The sequence below is a fragment of the Frankliniella occidentalis genome, unplaced genomic scaffold (assembly GCF_000697945.3).
Source record: "Frankliniella occidentalis isolate FOCC.00 unplaced genomic scaffold, Focc_3.1 Scaffold453, whole genome shotgun sequence".
Classification (NCBI taxonomy): Eukaryota; Metazoa; Arthropoda; class Insecta; order Thysanoptera; family Thripidae; genus Frankliniella; species Frankliniella occidentalis.
This window is the reverse complement of record NW_026267571.1, coordinates 85435-100604: the sequence shown is the minus strand read 5'-3', so window position 1 is coordinate 100604 and position 15170 is coordinate 85435. Positions and strand designations below refer to the sequence as shown.

Sequence of the window (15170 nt, the reverse complement as noted above, 5' to 3'; positions counted from 1 at the left end):
GGATTTAGGCCCTTTTTTCCAAAATGGCGGCCTCTAGGTCCTACATGAGAGGTTGTACGGACTCGGGGTTTGCTCCATTCGCTTTTTCACGTCGAAATCTTCCGAAAAAGTGTCTGATATGGCCTCTCTGCGACAATTTTCAAAATTTCGTATTTTTTGAACAAATTTTGAACATTTGCGTTAAAATTTCGGCTCCTATGAGTCCAAAATGAGTGTGCTGCGGGTCAAATCAAAGAGTAGGGTCTAAAGAACCCCTACACCAAAAATCACGCTTTTTGTCCTTTTTGCGGTATTCATCTGAAAGTATCGGTGTACCGCCTCGACTAAAGTTTCTATTTTATAGTTTCGAGCAATATTTTTTGAATAAAGAAGTTTGCGCCGCGTCATAGCGCCCTCTCACTCGTACAATCTGCTTTTGGACGCCATGTAGGCATTTCATGCATGCTCGCTGCATTGTTCTTGTTCTTGATGTGTCTTTTTGCGCGATATTTTTTGAATTAGCCTATTAATCATTACTTTTATAATTGAACACAATTCTTGGCATGAGCGCTGGGCAGAGCGGGGGGGCTGACTTCTCAGAGAGCAAGGTGTCTATCGTTGCTCTGGTGCCCGGGCGTGGGTGTGGAGCTGCTAAACAGGTGGTGTTGAACCATGACGCGCCCGCCCCGCCCGCCCCCCTACTGTCTGGCAGAAACGGGTCCGTCTAAAAGTGGGCAGTTCTTAGCAAATTAGTGCCCTAGCGTAGCGCGTGCCTAGTGTCATGCCTCGTGTGAATGGCGATTCCGTTAAGTACTTGGGCAGGACCAGAGCACCACACTGGCACTCAGGCCGGCCGGGCTGAGCAGGCTGCACCCGAGTCTTAGCCCGGTGACGGGGTGGGCATTCTGCACGGGCCGCCAACCAGGAAGACAGGCTTAGGCGCAGCCTAGGCGAATCGGCTGGCCCTGCTTGTGCGTGTGGTGCCCGTGTTCTTCCAGCATACTCAAGGAACTCTCCCACTTTGCACCCACGTGGGGCAAGAGCTACGCATGTGCTATGTCCGCACGGGGCACTGATTCGTGCTGATCCACCGACTTGTTTTCATTAGTGTAGAGGTCAGGGCGTTTCAATTTAGTCTAACCTTTAGCTCTTTCAACGTACTCCAGCGCACTCTCGTAGTGCGCAAGCTCAACGGCAAGTTCTTGTTGTTTCATGTTAACATTTCTTATTTTCTCCTAGGGATTCGACGATGTATATCAACTTATTAGATGGATGGCAATGAAAAAATGTTGTAAACAAAAGTCACTTTAAGAAATTCGATAGTTGCGAACTCTCCCATGAGAGGGATGGTAATGACTCGGAGAGGGAACAAAGGGGGAGAGTTGCATTGTTGCAATCTCCCTCCTGGCCAGCTCTGACGGAAAGCAGGGGGGTACTTGCAGTAAAATGAGCTGGGGAATCTGAAACTGCCATGGGTTTTACGATCGGGTGAAGTTTAGGGGGCGATATGGGGAAAATGCACCATTTGCAGAGAAATACCCAAATCTTCAGGGTCTCCTCGGGCAGAAAACAGTTTGTGAGAACGGAGAGTTTCACTGAAAGCATATCACGGCGGGGCAGGAAGCCGGAGTGCCGGCTGGCATGCAGTGACACCTACCCCTTTGGTACATGTATAGGTTTCGCGGGACGGGGGACGTGGAGGTGATGGCGTGGGGATTGTGTTTACACCGTCGAACATGTTGACGGTGAGCACCTCTAGCCAGAGCCGGAATCCACGCCCGAACCTCACTCGTTCTCACTCGCTCGGCTCTGACGCCCGACTCGCTCTCGGTCAGTGGGTGCGCAGCAACTGACCTTCTGAAAAACTGACCTTCCCGCGCTGAACTGACCGCAACCACTAGGTAGCGCTAGTGTTCATTGCCGCGCAACTGGAGAGCAGATGTTTCGATGTATTGTTATTAGCAATCGATACGTAGGGGTTCTAAAAGCGAGAAACGAGATTCTGGAAGTCTAGTCTTCATTCAGGGCTCCCGCCTGTTGTTTTTGTTTTGGTTGTCGTAGAATTTGTTCAAATTTTAATCTGTTTTCACACGGTAGATGAACAATAAAAATATAAAATAAAAAAAGCAATGAACTTGTCGTTTAATTTTATGAGCGTGTTGCAGAAATACAAGGATTAAGGATGTATGAGGTAGAAAAGTCACTCCACAGGAAATGCTCGGAAATGTGTCTTACTCCAGCCAAAATTGAGAAGCGATTCAAATTATAACTTCTTCTTTTCTGGTGAGTTACGAGAGAAGATTTTGTGGCCAGGGCAATGTAGGAATCCTTGTCGGTCCGGTCCAGGCTAGTTCCAGTTAGTTATTTCCTTGGTCGGAAAAGATACGCAAATAAAATGGACCGAACCGACGAGAATCCGGCCATAGCCTAACATTCGCTGGTCACCTCGGCGAGTGCAATTGTTGTTTCCGCCATTAACAATACTTCTTGTTTGTTTTAAGGACTGTCTAGTAGTGTGTAATTCCTGAGTAATGCCAAGAACAGGTGATGCTGAATCATTCTATACGGTCGAAAATTGAATGCATCAGATTAATGGTTTGCAAAACCAAAAATGTACTTCAACGTGATTTACTTGTAAGTATCATTGAACTGAGTGGGGCAGGTGAGAAAGCAGTACATAGATAGAATGTCAGTTGAACTTTTTACTAATTTTCATCATTCATGTAAAACAAATCCATGCCGTAGTCAATTGGCTCGTCCCAGTATTTCTCTATCTCCTCCTCCTTCTTCTCCTCGCTGCCTCGCTTAATAGCCTCCCACCACTCGCAGGCTCCCTCATGCTGCTTTTCTTCTAAATCGAACACTTCTGGGTCTGTGAGAAAGAAAAGTTTAAGGATTACAACAGTGCAACTGTAAGTTAGCAAGATTTGTTTTGTTTTTTATGAGCTGAGAGTTTGCAGTAACTAGGTAAAGCTGTATAGCCTTCCTTGAAAAAGAATCATAAATCGTAACTTTTTGCCCTGGAGACTTCTCCATGTGGACAGTTGCAAAAGTAAGATTCTTTTTCTGGGAAAATGTTACATTGTCCACGACTGAACTGAAACAAGTGTCTCGCTCAATTAGCCTAGTCATGATGTAAGAAGCAGAAGTGACGTATCATTTGCTTTGAACAGAAATGAACAGTGAAGAATCTAGTGCTATTTGGCTGAGCGTTAGCGAAGCCTTTGCTGTCATGAGGTGCAGGGAACTCTTTGGTCGTGTGTCTGTCTGTCTATCTATCTATCTGTAGTCACACATGTTTCTCAAAGACGGCAACTTCAATTGACTTCAAACTGCGCACGAAGCATCAGTATAAATCCGGTCGTATCGAGTTTAGTTTAGAAGTTTGATATAAGATGTTTGAAATAAGCGATCGTCTAATTTGAATTCGTAGTTTGGTGGTAGTAGGTTGGTAGCACGGCAATCGAGGGGAGGGGGAGCGCAAGTGTCTTCTGCGCTCACCTGAAGACTTTAATACCTTCTCAGCAGTGATTAAAATGTCAGATAGTCAAACCGAGTCTTTTAGTTTTAGTTTTAGAGTTGCGGAACTTAGCCTGCGAAGTTTCGCGAGTGTCCGATGAGAAGGAACGAAAGTGATATGTGGAATGGTTTACGTGTTTACTTACGTAAGCTGGAGGGGGCGGAGGTAGCGGTTTGGGAGAAATGTGCAAAGGTAACTATTGTTCTGGGTTCATCTTGACAAAAGAAAACGAAAATGTTTTATGCCCAAAGATGATCGGAATCGAAATGGCAGAGTTTTGTTCAAATGTTCAATAAAGTGTTAAATCGCCTCTGGTGGCCAAACCGTGCGTCGGAGGTCAATTCTGACGGCAGTTTTCGCCCTCGCCGAGACAAACAAGCCGAGTTATTCCCCTCCCAATTGAAAATTTGGTCGTTTTGGCACACTTTTACCCCTTTGGATTCTATTAACTTTGCCATTTCGACTATGATCGGCTCTGAGCATGAGACATTTCCTTTTTAATTTTGCAAGAGGAATCCAAATCTGGGATTCTACGAAAAATTTTATAACTTTTAGCAAATTACAATTTTACAAATTTTTCATTGGAACACAAAATAATGGTGTTCAGTCGTAAAACGACTAGAAGTCATTTTATCGTATGAAAAAGCATCTTTAAAGGCTTATTATTAAAGGCTTATTACACTCACAACTAATTTTTTCAATAGCAATATGTACTTGCAAGGGACCGAACAATATTAGAGCCATAGTCGGAACTTATTGTAGGATAAGCCGTTCAAAATCAGAACGAGATTTATAATTCTCTTACATAGACTAGATTTTTCTAGAGCCATATTATTTCTAATGATACTGAAATAAAATGGTGAGAGAATTTAAATTACATTCTATGATGAGATATATTACGGAACTTTCAATTATTAAACTAAATTACTTGTGATCATTAAAACATCTCGGAGAGATCAGATGAAAATGAATCAAAGAATGACAAATTAAAGTTTTCAATATGGGAGGAGTTTCAACACATTAAAATGAGTATTACTTGATATAATTTCACTTCAACCAGAGGCAAGTGAGGGTAGTGAATAAAATTTCTTGAGCTAATTGTAACATGGGTTTGCCTTACCCAGACTTTTACGATATTTAGGTGTTCTACTATTGTTCGATAAATTGTAAGTTAAATACTTAACAGTGTTTATTTCTTGAGGTCCCTCCCCCCCTCCCCCCCCCCCCCCTTCTTCAATCACGCTTCCCTGGCCTTCTATGTATACTTTACTGTGTTCTTTAAAACGTTGCTTCTGAGAATTTTGGCACACTGACTAACGCTCGGCCACTACGGGCTGCTGCACGTACTCCTACGTATTGTTTGTTAGACCTTGTCCACCTTGCCTTTCCGATAGTCCCCAGTGAAAAGATAGGATCAGAGTGACGTCAATACAGCAAAGAGAATCTTTTTGACAATATGAGGTCAAAATGATGTTCAGCTACGGAACTGGTTCTAATATAGATTTCATGAGCTTCTACCAATGTTATAACAGGAAAATACGACATTTACCGTCATTGAACGGACGCCCTGGCGTCCGCAGGCCAGGGCTTGGCAAGACCCACTGGTAGACCAACGGTGCTGGCGGTGGCGGCGGCGTTTCTGGCGGCGTGCGGGGGGTGCAGGGGGTGGTACAGGGTGCGACGCAGCGTGCCGGCGACGTTGATGCCATTGTCGAATGTGAGTGTTCTGTCGGCATCCTCCTGTTTATATTGGTTCGTGAGAGAGCCCCTTCCCCCAGCCCCTTACCCCCTTCCCTCTCCTGCCCTTTTCCTTATCACTCAAACATCACTACCACCATTTCCTTTTCAAGGGAATATCTAATTTGCCTTTTAAATAACGCTTGAAGTACAAGTACAACTGCTGCTGTGATTTAACTTTTTTTGCTTTTGCTTTCAGAGAGCTCTGTGACTAGGAAGAAGCTGTGGAGTATACAATGGCAACAGCTCAAATCTTGTTGAGTCATTGAAACTTCAGTTGGTCATACATAGCTGGTGGCCTTCGAGTAATGGAGTGTTTAATGTTACTTTTTACTGTTCAATCTGCTTGCTTTGGAGGGTTTGTGAGATTGCATCTCTGATGTACGTCAGCAAAGGGTTCTGTAATCCAATGTTCAATTAGGTTCATACCTGTGCCTTTTGTGGTTCGATTTGATTATTTAGAATAAAATTGTAAAAGAAAGGGTTTGATTGTTATAATGATTATTTGCCCATGTGACACAGTTGTGCGCGCGAGCCAGGTTGCGAGCCAGGCTGGCTCGCGCAGTTTTGTGCGAGCCAGCACGAGCCAGGTGCCTTCTGCAATCTTCGGGTCCCTTCGAGATCTCACAACTCTGGAAGGGACCCGTAGATTGCCGAAGGTGCCAGGCTCGTGCGAGCCAGATTCTGGCTCGCACAAAACTGCGCGAGCCGGCCTGGCTCGCAATCTGGCTCGCGCGCACAACTCTGCCATGTGATCATTTCATATGTGGTACAGACCGCAACCATATTGTTCAAATGTTATAAATGCTCTAAACAATATTCTGTTATCGTATTGAAAATTTTATGCCATTAGGTGACTGAAAAAAAAAATTGGGTTGCCCAGAAAAAATGAGGTTTTGAAGTTTCTAAAGTGAGCGAAAATGACTTCTCTGGGGAAAGGAGATTTGAAATTAAACATTGCACTTTGATGTAGGTTTTTGACTTTTTGTAATCATCAGTTTCAAAAGCATTACAAATTACAGAAATAGTGTCAAAAGAGACTATCTTAAATTAATCAGAACTGAGTAGTAGTGTGTTGTCGATCGTGACCCTGTCATCGAAACTAGGTCGTTTGAACAACACGCGTCATTTCGCGCGTTTGCATAAGGGGGGAAACAAGCACTGTAGCAGATTCCCCTCTCCTCCCCTCCTCCCCTTTGGATATTCGCAGTACAGTTGCTGGAGAGCAGACATGGCAACAGCCTGCTTTTGTATGGGGCTAATATCAAGATCGCAATGATTGAGTTAAAAATGTATCAATGTAAGACGTAATGAGGAAAAAACCAACTGTTCGTCAACTTTCTCAGTTTCATTCTCGTTTCTATGTTATTTACACAGGTATTGTTGAAGGAGAGAGGTGAGGTTATTGTCCTACAAGCCTATCATCCGAGCGATTTCCGACTTGCCAAGTGGACAAATGTGTACGTGTACCTAAGTTACATAGGTTACAACCTAAAAGCTGTGATTTGACCGCAAAGAACCAGGGCATACTTGACCCAGGGTCCAGTTGAATTTTATGGTTCAGAGTAACTTCTACCAAATGAAGGTGTGTATGTGGCTTAAAGACAAAGGGTAGAGGGAACCAACTGACTGATCAACACAACAAATTTTTACCAAACTCTTTTTAATTTTCAGCCCAGGGACGACGCAGCAGGGCTCCACTGAAAATAACCAGCACATTGGTGACACTAGACTATAGAAGAAGTCAAAATTATGAAGTATGGCCTTTTTATCAATGACTAAAGTGTAAGTGAAAATTATACCTAGGTCTTTTGCTGAGCTCTCTTCAGCCTCCTCTTCTCTTTCATCTTCAGCTTGTCAGCCGCAATCTTCTTGGCCTTCCCCTTTTTGATGAGCTTTCCTTCTGTAACAATAAGAGTTTATAGTGAAAATTGTCTTGATATTCAAGCATTGTTGGAGAGGAACTCACCGTCTTTAAGTCGTCTCTTCCTCTCCTTCTGCCGTCTACTTTTCCCCAACTTCATCGTTTGCCTGCAAATCAATAAGTCAATTAATAACGGTCTGTTCTGTTAAATAATTTCACAAAGAGGTAGGAAGAAAGTACATACTCTTTAGTGAGTGGTCCTAACTCTTGCCTGTGCAACAAGAAATTATATTAGTTACTTTAGTGTAGAGGAAGGGAAAACTAAAATTGCAATACTGGAATTTACGCACTGCTCCTGCTCCCCTGCAGATGATGATGAAGGCCTGCTGAAACAAAAATTCTTACATATCTCTCTCTACAATACAAGTCTCTGGTTTAGCACAAATTATAATATATTTCCTTTCTCCCTGACAGGTGAACATTGTTGACAGGTTGTGTTGAAGTTTTAATTTGTTATCTATTATACTAAATGACAATGTGGTCAGAAAGAATACATTCTGTTGTATTTCAAAGGAAGTTTTCTTTTTTGAGAATTTGATTGAATGCACAAATTGGATTGAGTTATTTTAGAGGTCAACAGAAAGATCAACAAAAGGACTCACTCATCATAGTCTCCAGTAGCAGGTGAGGAATAGATATCGTATGGCCTGGAAAATACATAATATTGTATTGTAATTTTATATCTAATTCTGAAACATAGTACTTGGTTTTCAAAAGATATCAGAGTGTAGGTACTTACCCCATTTCTACACCCTCATAAAGATTCTGGCTGGAAAGTACGGAAATGTTGATCAGAAGACAAGCCAAAGCAAGTGAGACAAGACGTTGTACTCTGCCATCCATTTCAGTACTCACTCAAAATCAATTTCAACAAGATCAGCAGCAGCAGCAGTTGATGTTGAAGGCCTGCAATTAAATAAAAATTAGATGTCTGAAGATAAAAATTTACTTAGGTATGTAACTGTGCAGCGCAGCATTTCAATACTCACTGACAGTCAATGCCCGTTGAAGTTGAAGGTCTAAAACAAAAATTCAACATACATTAAAATAGATTACTCTTTTTCCCTAACAGGTGCAAGATGTCAAGTAAAAGAAGGTTGCATTGTATTCATAACTGTTATAAATGAAAAAGTTGTCTAGAAGAGCACGCAGAGTCTTACTTTAACAACGTGTTGATAACTTACTCTGGTGTGGGATTTGCTGTGAAGCTGCTGGTGAAACAAGGTCTGTAAAATATGAAATGAAATCTCTTTGAACTCTCTACTCACAGGGGCTGGGATTGTTACCACTTGAGATGGGCATTATCAATCGCACTCCCCCATCGGTACCAATCAATCAATTAAATGGTTTTGAATGTATAAGAAATTGTATTTACCTTTTGGTTGCAGTTGGGGCGGCTGTAGAGTGGGCAGGTCTGGAAAAGTAAAAGTGCAAGATCAAGTGACAACTAATGGAAGAAACATAACACTGGACAATAATTTGGAAGACTTGGAAAAATTAAATGGAACCACTCACGCAATGGCTTGCAGATTGCCATCAACATTGCCCATCTCCTCTGCAGTGGCCTCCTCAATCGAACTAGGTCTGTAAAATACAGTTATATTGTTAGTTTTTTGTTACATTAAACACTAAATTTACACAAATAATAATGATGATACGTTTTTTCATTTGCTCAGAAACCTATAGAGGATGGAGTCTCGAGAGCAAAAAGTTAAGATACATGATTCCTTTGAGATTTTGATCAAGTGACAACTAATCAAAGAAACATGAACACACTGGGCAATAATTTTCCTTTGTTTGAAAGAATAGGATTACTCACTCTTCAAAGGTGATGTCATGGTCTAGGTTTGCAGTTCTGTAAATTAATGAATATCTTTTAACACATCATTCTCTAGAATTGATTATTATATCTATCTGTCTTATTATAACTGACCTTTTCCTTGAATTTTCAGGGTTCCTTGGTCTGGAAAAGTAATAATGGATATTAGGATTCAGAAAGGGATGTGAAATAAGAAAGTGTTGGTTTCACCTGGTTTGAACATCCTGCATACTTACACTCCTTCACCATCCTCTGAGGCAGGTATGACAGGCCTGAAAAATGTGGAGAGTGCATCATCAGTAATATTGCAAGAAATATTGACTTGGAAAAATTAAATGGCGGTACCACTCACACAATGGCTTCAAGATCACCATCAACATCCTCCTCATCCTCAGCAGTGGCCTCAATCACAACAGGTCTGTAAAACCCAGTTCTATTGTTAGTTTTTTAGCATACGTTACATAAGACACGGAATTTAAACAAATAATAATAATAATCACTCACTCTCCAGGCACATCGTCTGGACAAAACTGAAGAGCCATAAAGTCCTTCCTCAAACTGGGCTGAGCCAGGATGAGGAAGTCCCTTATGCTCCCAGTGTGTGCATAGGTCTTCTTAGCGTTTTCGATGTCACTGTCGAGCTCATGCTGACGATGGGACACTTTCTGGCTGGCAGTTTTGTTGTAGGTGGTGATGTTTTTTGTGGTGTTATCATACTGCCGCCAGCTGTCCTTTTCGATGTCTTTGATGATTCCTGAAATATTTTAGTATCAAAGTAAGGTAAGAAAATTTTTAAATTGCAAGAGAACTTAGGGGGAGACTATACTGAAATTGACGTATCCATGATTAAATGTTAGACATCTTTGAGAGTGTGATTTTTATTTTCAGTGGAATGGGGTCTGTAAGTCCAACCATTCAAAAGTTACAGTAATTAGTTATATTTTGCAAGGTCCTACTAGAACTGTTCCTTGAACGTAAAAGGCTGAGGTAATAATTTTTGAAATAGCAAAGGACAAAGGAACAACTTCTCTAAGCTAGAATTGAAGTATTATTTCTGATTTTAATTTTTATAATTTGTACCATTGTAACTTTTTTTAAAGTTCAAAATTAACAAAAAATATATCTTTTATTATTCTGTTCAGATAGAATATATAAGAAATCAGCAATTCTGGCTTAGAGACCTCATTTAAAACCGAACTTGAGATGACCATCTCTGTAACTAAAAATTTGTAATGCAATAAGGAAGTTTTGGAGCATTGAAAAAAGAGTATCTACATAAGTATTTAAAGCTCATGAAAGCATAGATTATAAAAAGTAAAGTGGTACTATTGTGGGACACAAACTGTCCACAGAATCAAGTTAGAAAAATAACAGAAGAAGATTCCAAATGACCTATGGTGGATTTTGTACAAAATTACCATATTTTTAGTTAAGTCTCCCCCTTGACCTGAAGTTTTTTCTAAAGAAAATGGTAAAAGAGTTCACAACTCTACAGTAAAGCCTTTGGTGAAGTGTTATGGTTACTTACGGAGGAACTTCCAAAATGTTGGGTGCTTGTCCCTGACGGCAGCATTCACTTTTCTGGTGACGCAGATGTGCCGTCCATCAACGGAGAGCTCGTGGAGAAACTGGTCCGACTTGTTGACCCAGGTGCTGTTTAAATACTCAGAGAACTCCTCACACCGTTGATAGACGGACTGTGGCACAACATCCTTTAGAAAACCCAGGACCACACCATACCCAGCTTTGATCAGTTTGGCCGGGAGTCTTGGCAAGAGGCAGCACAACCTCAAGAAGAGTGAGGCGTTGTCTTCCTCCTTCCTCTTCGAACTGGTCTGCCAAAACTCCTTCAGGCCAAAGTACACGGCCTTATCATGTAGACACTGAAAACAACATGCATTTCCGAATATGTATCGGTTCCTACGATTTAAACTGTTCTTTGTTGAAATATTTCGGTTCAAAGACAAAAAAAGTTATTTTGGATCTGTGCAAAAAAAAAATATGTTTTGTTGTTTTCTCTGAATTAAAAAATATGTTTTGAATAAGAGACAAAAATTTTTCTTCTAATAAACGTGATAGTCCTAACTTTGACCTTTCCGAAAATATTTGTGTGTGCGACAAATAGGGCCCTAAGTACGCCGAGGGAAAGGGTTGGGTGTCGCCGCAGCGCGGCGCGCTCACTCCGGCCGTGCCCCGGGCGGGCTGCGCCGCTGACTCTCACAACTGCCGCCAATCGGAAACTATTAGACCTACAGACGAAAGAAAAATACCAACGTGTTTGTGAAGCATCGCGCTTTCTAGTAATGCAATATTTAAACTTCATATTTATAAAGTACACACACACAAAAATAATAATTTAGAATTTTATTTTTGGGCTTTTTGCTCAGGGGTGTCTATTGTCTCGTGCAAAGTGTTTCTTTACCAATTGTTGAGAACACCGCCCCTCATCCGCTCGCGCCCCTAGTCCCTACTGCACAGCAGGCAGCCTGTCCCCGGCTGGCGGCAGCAGAGGCGTAATTCGTGATCTACACACTTCAATGCACAAGTCAAACAAATTAGCTCACTATTTCAATTTTCCTAGGTTGGGAAGATCGGTCCCGCGCTATATGCAGGGAGGCGACCAGGACCAGGGGGCCCCGCATGCCAGCCGCACCCGCTCCAGGAGCGAGCCCTTCGAGGTGGAGAAGCAATGGATCCTGGGCGCGGAGGTCATCGGCTTGGCGGTTTTTCAAGGTAGCGGAAAGGGGAGTGTCGTCAAAGTGTAGTACCTGCAGGTGAAGGCCAACAAGCGAGGTGATGAATGGGAACAGCTGTAAGTGGCCGACTGCACAGCGTATTTGACGACAAGGTGGCAATAAAAATTCGCTATCACCGCAGCTGCTACAAGTCATTTTGCTCGTCAAAAGTTTCGTCTGTTTTTTTCTGCACCGCCTAAACCTAGCCCTACATCAGCTGCCCTATCTACCGGTGCCACCCCATCACCCCACCCGCTGTACAGCGTACTCGTCTGGCCCCGGCTACGCCCGGGCCCTTCAGGGGCCGCCCGAAGAAGTCGCCATCCCTTCCTTCACCAATCACCCCACTTCGAGGAGCCTCGCTGAAGGCCCACAACCCTCGTGTCGGCCGGGGCCACGATGCCGGTAAGTTGGAGGCCTTCGAGATGCTGTGCACTTATTTGAATGATCATTGTGACAAGCAGTACACCATGGCCGACATAATGGCGCTACTTGCTAGTTCTAGTTCCACTGTAAAAAAAGTTTTACTGAATTTTCAGTACTTTCAGTCTGAAGTTTTTTTTACAGACCAGTAGTCTGAAAATTCAGACTGTACTCCGGTCTGAAATTTCAGTAGTGCCTTACCATACCACTTAGTCTGAAAATTAAGACAGCCGGTATGAAAAATTTTTGAAAATGTTAAAAATGAACCCATAGCCAGCGACTTAAACTTGTTGAGGTAGAGGGTTATGCCCAAGTGGAAGACATCGTTCTATTTGGCACCGCCGTTGGTTGGGATCGAACCACCAACCTTCGGGATACACGCAGAAAAAAAGTTCGCCAGGGTGCTTAAAAAATAGCACCGTTGCTAATTTTCACTTACTGAATAGACTCAGCTAAAAATTTAGCCCCGGTTCTAATCACGTTACGAAAGCATGATTTGCACCAGTGCTAATCAGGTTTAATTGCGGTGCTGAAAATATTTGACTGAATTGCAAATTTTGTCGGAAGTAAATTTTCTGGCCGAAAAGAGGGAAAGGGGTGAGATTGAGAGTAAGGGCGCGAGGCATTGGAGGGTTAAAGGTCCGTCGGGCCGCAAGAGGCCGGCGACTTGTCAAAAATTGATCACCAGCGCGCGAGCGCCGTGATATCAGTGGATGCGGAGGCCCCGGCATATGGCTGATAGAGCGTGGCGGTTCAGCAGCGAGAGCTAAGAGTACACCCAAATGTAAAATAGTTCGATTGATATCTAAAAGCTGGTTTCACCACAGCTACCCCTATTTAACTGTTGGGTTTTAGTGGCACAGGTAAAAAAATTAGCAAATAAGAAAAGCAGAACGCTTCTCCAAAATCTTTCTCGAGAATAACATTTAGTTAACTTGATTGATGAACTCAGCAAACACGATTAGCACCCGCGCTAATTTTTCTAGTCGGACAGCAACCGACGTACTATTAAAAAAATTAGCACTCAACTGAATATTTTTTTTCTGCGTGTAGGAAGCCGCTACCTTAACCATTCGGCTGCGGGCTACCTGCGTGGGGATCAGCGTCGGCTACTGTTGTTCTCCTTCCGCCTGCCCGGTGGACTTTCCATTAAAAATTAATACCGGTAACTCTGAATTACAAATTCCGTGTATAGTCTGAAAATATACTTAAAAAATTTCAGACAAATTGCTCTGAAAACCTGATTCAGAGTAAAAAGTCTGGATTTTCCGTCTAAACTCAGAAAATCTTGTGTCATGGTCTGAAAACAAGATTCAGAGTGCCAAATCTGAAAAACATGTTCTGAATTTTCAGAATTTTTTTTGCAGTGTCAGACATGTACTGCTAGGAGCACATTAAGAATAAGCTTATAGAGAGATATGCGGGAAATCTTACGTTCATTGTAAGAAAGGGCCTCGAACCTCTGATATCGTTCTCGGCGACGTCTGATAAGATTCTTCTCCAGGCGTACCTTGCTGAACAGATAGATAAGTACAGCCTGGATCAGGCCGTACGAGTTTTGCGTAAAGACATATAGTCTTTGCAGCGAAGTGCTGACACGTACCCAAGTATAGAGAGCATTGAGAATGGGTAGAAAGATCTCATTCCGTAGAGTGTTCTGTGCACTGTGAGAGAGATAGTCACAGTCAAGAAGACGGGAAATTACGACATAAAATGTCTTGCTATTGCACACTCAAGTGTCGCTGCTGCCAGGCCGAGAACAATTTTGTCCCCGTTGCAGTTGGGTGTTGCTGTTTATCTCCATCGAACTTTTGGTACACTTTAAAAAATGTTTGGGGATTCTACTATACGCATGAATAGGAAATTTCCTATATATCGTATCGGAAGCGAAAACTCCTATAAATGTATAGGAATTTTCACATTTGGGAAGATGTGTATGGGAAAAGTACGAAGTGTATAGGGCAAATCGGGTAAAAGTCCCCGGGTCGGGTAATGTGCACGGTAATGTTCACATTAGCCTGAAATTCGGTTAAAGTGCCCCGGGTCGGGGCGCATTGTCGTTTGGGAACATTACCCGGCTCATGTTTTCGGGTAACCTGGGCGGGTGGTGGCGGGTACTGGGGTAACAATTGGGAAGGGTGTTATTCGCTTTTATTGGTGCAGGCAGTCCCGTCATGGCATGAGCTGTTGCATAGGATTCCCTTGCGGCGGCATCCGCAGAGAGGCCCACACCGCTTTTTACAGTTGCATCGCTGGTAACCCTGCCCCCCAGCAAGGAAGCTGCTGTAGCAAGCCCGCGCTTGGACTGCGGCTTGTCACTGATGTCGTCTAAGTGCAGCACTCTCTCTTTTGACACGTCGAACTGGTTCCGCGAAATGAGGTTCTTGAGTGCCGTGCTTGTTGCCAATTCGTTAAAATCCGTCGTCCGTCTTGTCTACGACCACGGCTACGACGTTCCGTGCATCGCACTTGCTGCGATCTACCAGAGGGACGGCAAGAGTCACGGTGTCGCCCACCTCAGCGGGCTTGTGGAGCCGCTGTGAAGTTGCGAGCATCTTGCCGGCCTGCTGCATGAGGCTGGAATGGGCACCCTAGCGCTGCAAATCTATCTTCTCTTTTCTGTGGCACAGATTGCACAGCTTGGTGCCACTGGTGCCGCACTCGCGATGGGTGTAGACGCCGCAGGTACACCGGTCACTCTCATCAGCGAACTTTGAGCAGACTGAGCAGATTCCTCCCCACACCTAGAAAAATGAAAAGTTGTCACAACCATCGTACGGTTACTTCAGGGACAACCATAAAGTGATGGTTGAGGTAACGTTAGAATTGTTCAGAAAACGAAAATATAGTTCCGACAACTGTAGGATTGTTAATTTTTTAACCATATTATAGTTGTCCCTGAAGTAACCACACGATGGTTGCCACGACTTTCCATTTTTCTGGCTGCAGCCAAGGATGGGGGAAGTCGGAGAGGTTGCGACCCCCGGGGCCGAAAGGGGCAATCTTCGAGGGAGGGGTACTCTCACAGCTGGG

The 15170-nt window shown here is 43.2% G+C and overlaps 2 protein-coding genes across 2 annotated transcripts; both read right to left on the bottom strand.

The window, feature by feature from the left end:
* Positions 1–2089: 2089 nt before the first annotated feature.
* LOC127751373 (uncharacterized) lies at positions 2090–5208 on the bottom strand. Its single transcript, XM_052274847.1, has 2 exons — positions 5049–5208; positions 2090–2851 (listed from the first exon to the last, which is right to left on the bottom strand). Exons 1-2 carry the CDS (start codon positions 5206–5208, stop codon positions 2685–2687), a joined length of 327 nt encoding a protein of 108 aa, XP_052130807.1. The 3' UTR covers positions 2090–2684.
* A 1674-nt stretch (positions 5209–6882) lies between these two features.
* Positions 6883–10946, bottom strand: LOC113213054 (uncharacterized). Its single transcript, XM_052274849.1, has 17 exons — positions 10508–10946; positions 9484–9733; positions 9332–9397; positions 9216–9251; positions 9094–9123; positions 8980–9015; positions 8676–8744; positions 8536–8574; positions 8345–8386; positions 8150–8179; positions 8016–8066; positions 7900–7929; positions 7763–7807; positions 7451–7483; positions 7345–7371; positions 7206–7267; positions 6883–7139 (listed from the first exon to the last, which is right to left on the bottom strand). The coding sequence occupies exons 2-17, from the start codon at positions 9519–9521 to the stop codon at positions 7039–7041; spliced, it is 735 nt and encodes a 244-aa protein (XP_052130809.1). The 5' UTR covers positions 9522–9733; positions 10508–10946; the 3' UTR covers positions 6883–7038.
* Between the last annotated feature and the right edge of the window lie 4224 nt (positions 10947–15170).

Bases quoted from the DNA above. Each gene is read 5' to 3' on its own strand.
- LOC127751373 (XM_052274847.1), bottom strand. From the start codon at position 5,208: ATGGCATCAACGTCGCCGGCACGCTGCGTCGCACCCTGTACCACCCCC. The intron at 2,852-5,048 runs GTAAATGTCGTA...TCTTTCTCACAG, and splicing joins AGGGCGTCCGTTCAATGACG to ACCCAGAAGTGTTCGATTTA.
- LOC113213054 (XM_052274849.1), bottom strand. From the start codon at position 9,521: ATGGCTCTTCAGTTTTGTCCAGACGATGTGCCTGGAGA. The intron at 8,575-8,675 runs GTGAGTGGTTCC...TTACTTTTCCAG, and splicing joins GGCAATCTGCAAGCCATTGC to ACCTGCCCACTCTACAGCCG. The intron at 7,808-7,899 runs GTAAGTACCTAC...TGTATTTTCCAG, and splicing joins TATGAGGGTGTAGAAATGGG to GCCATACGATATCTATTCCT.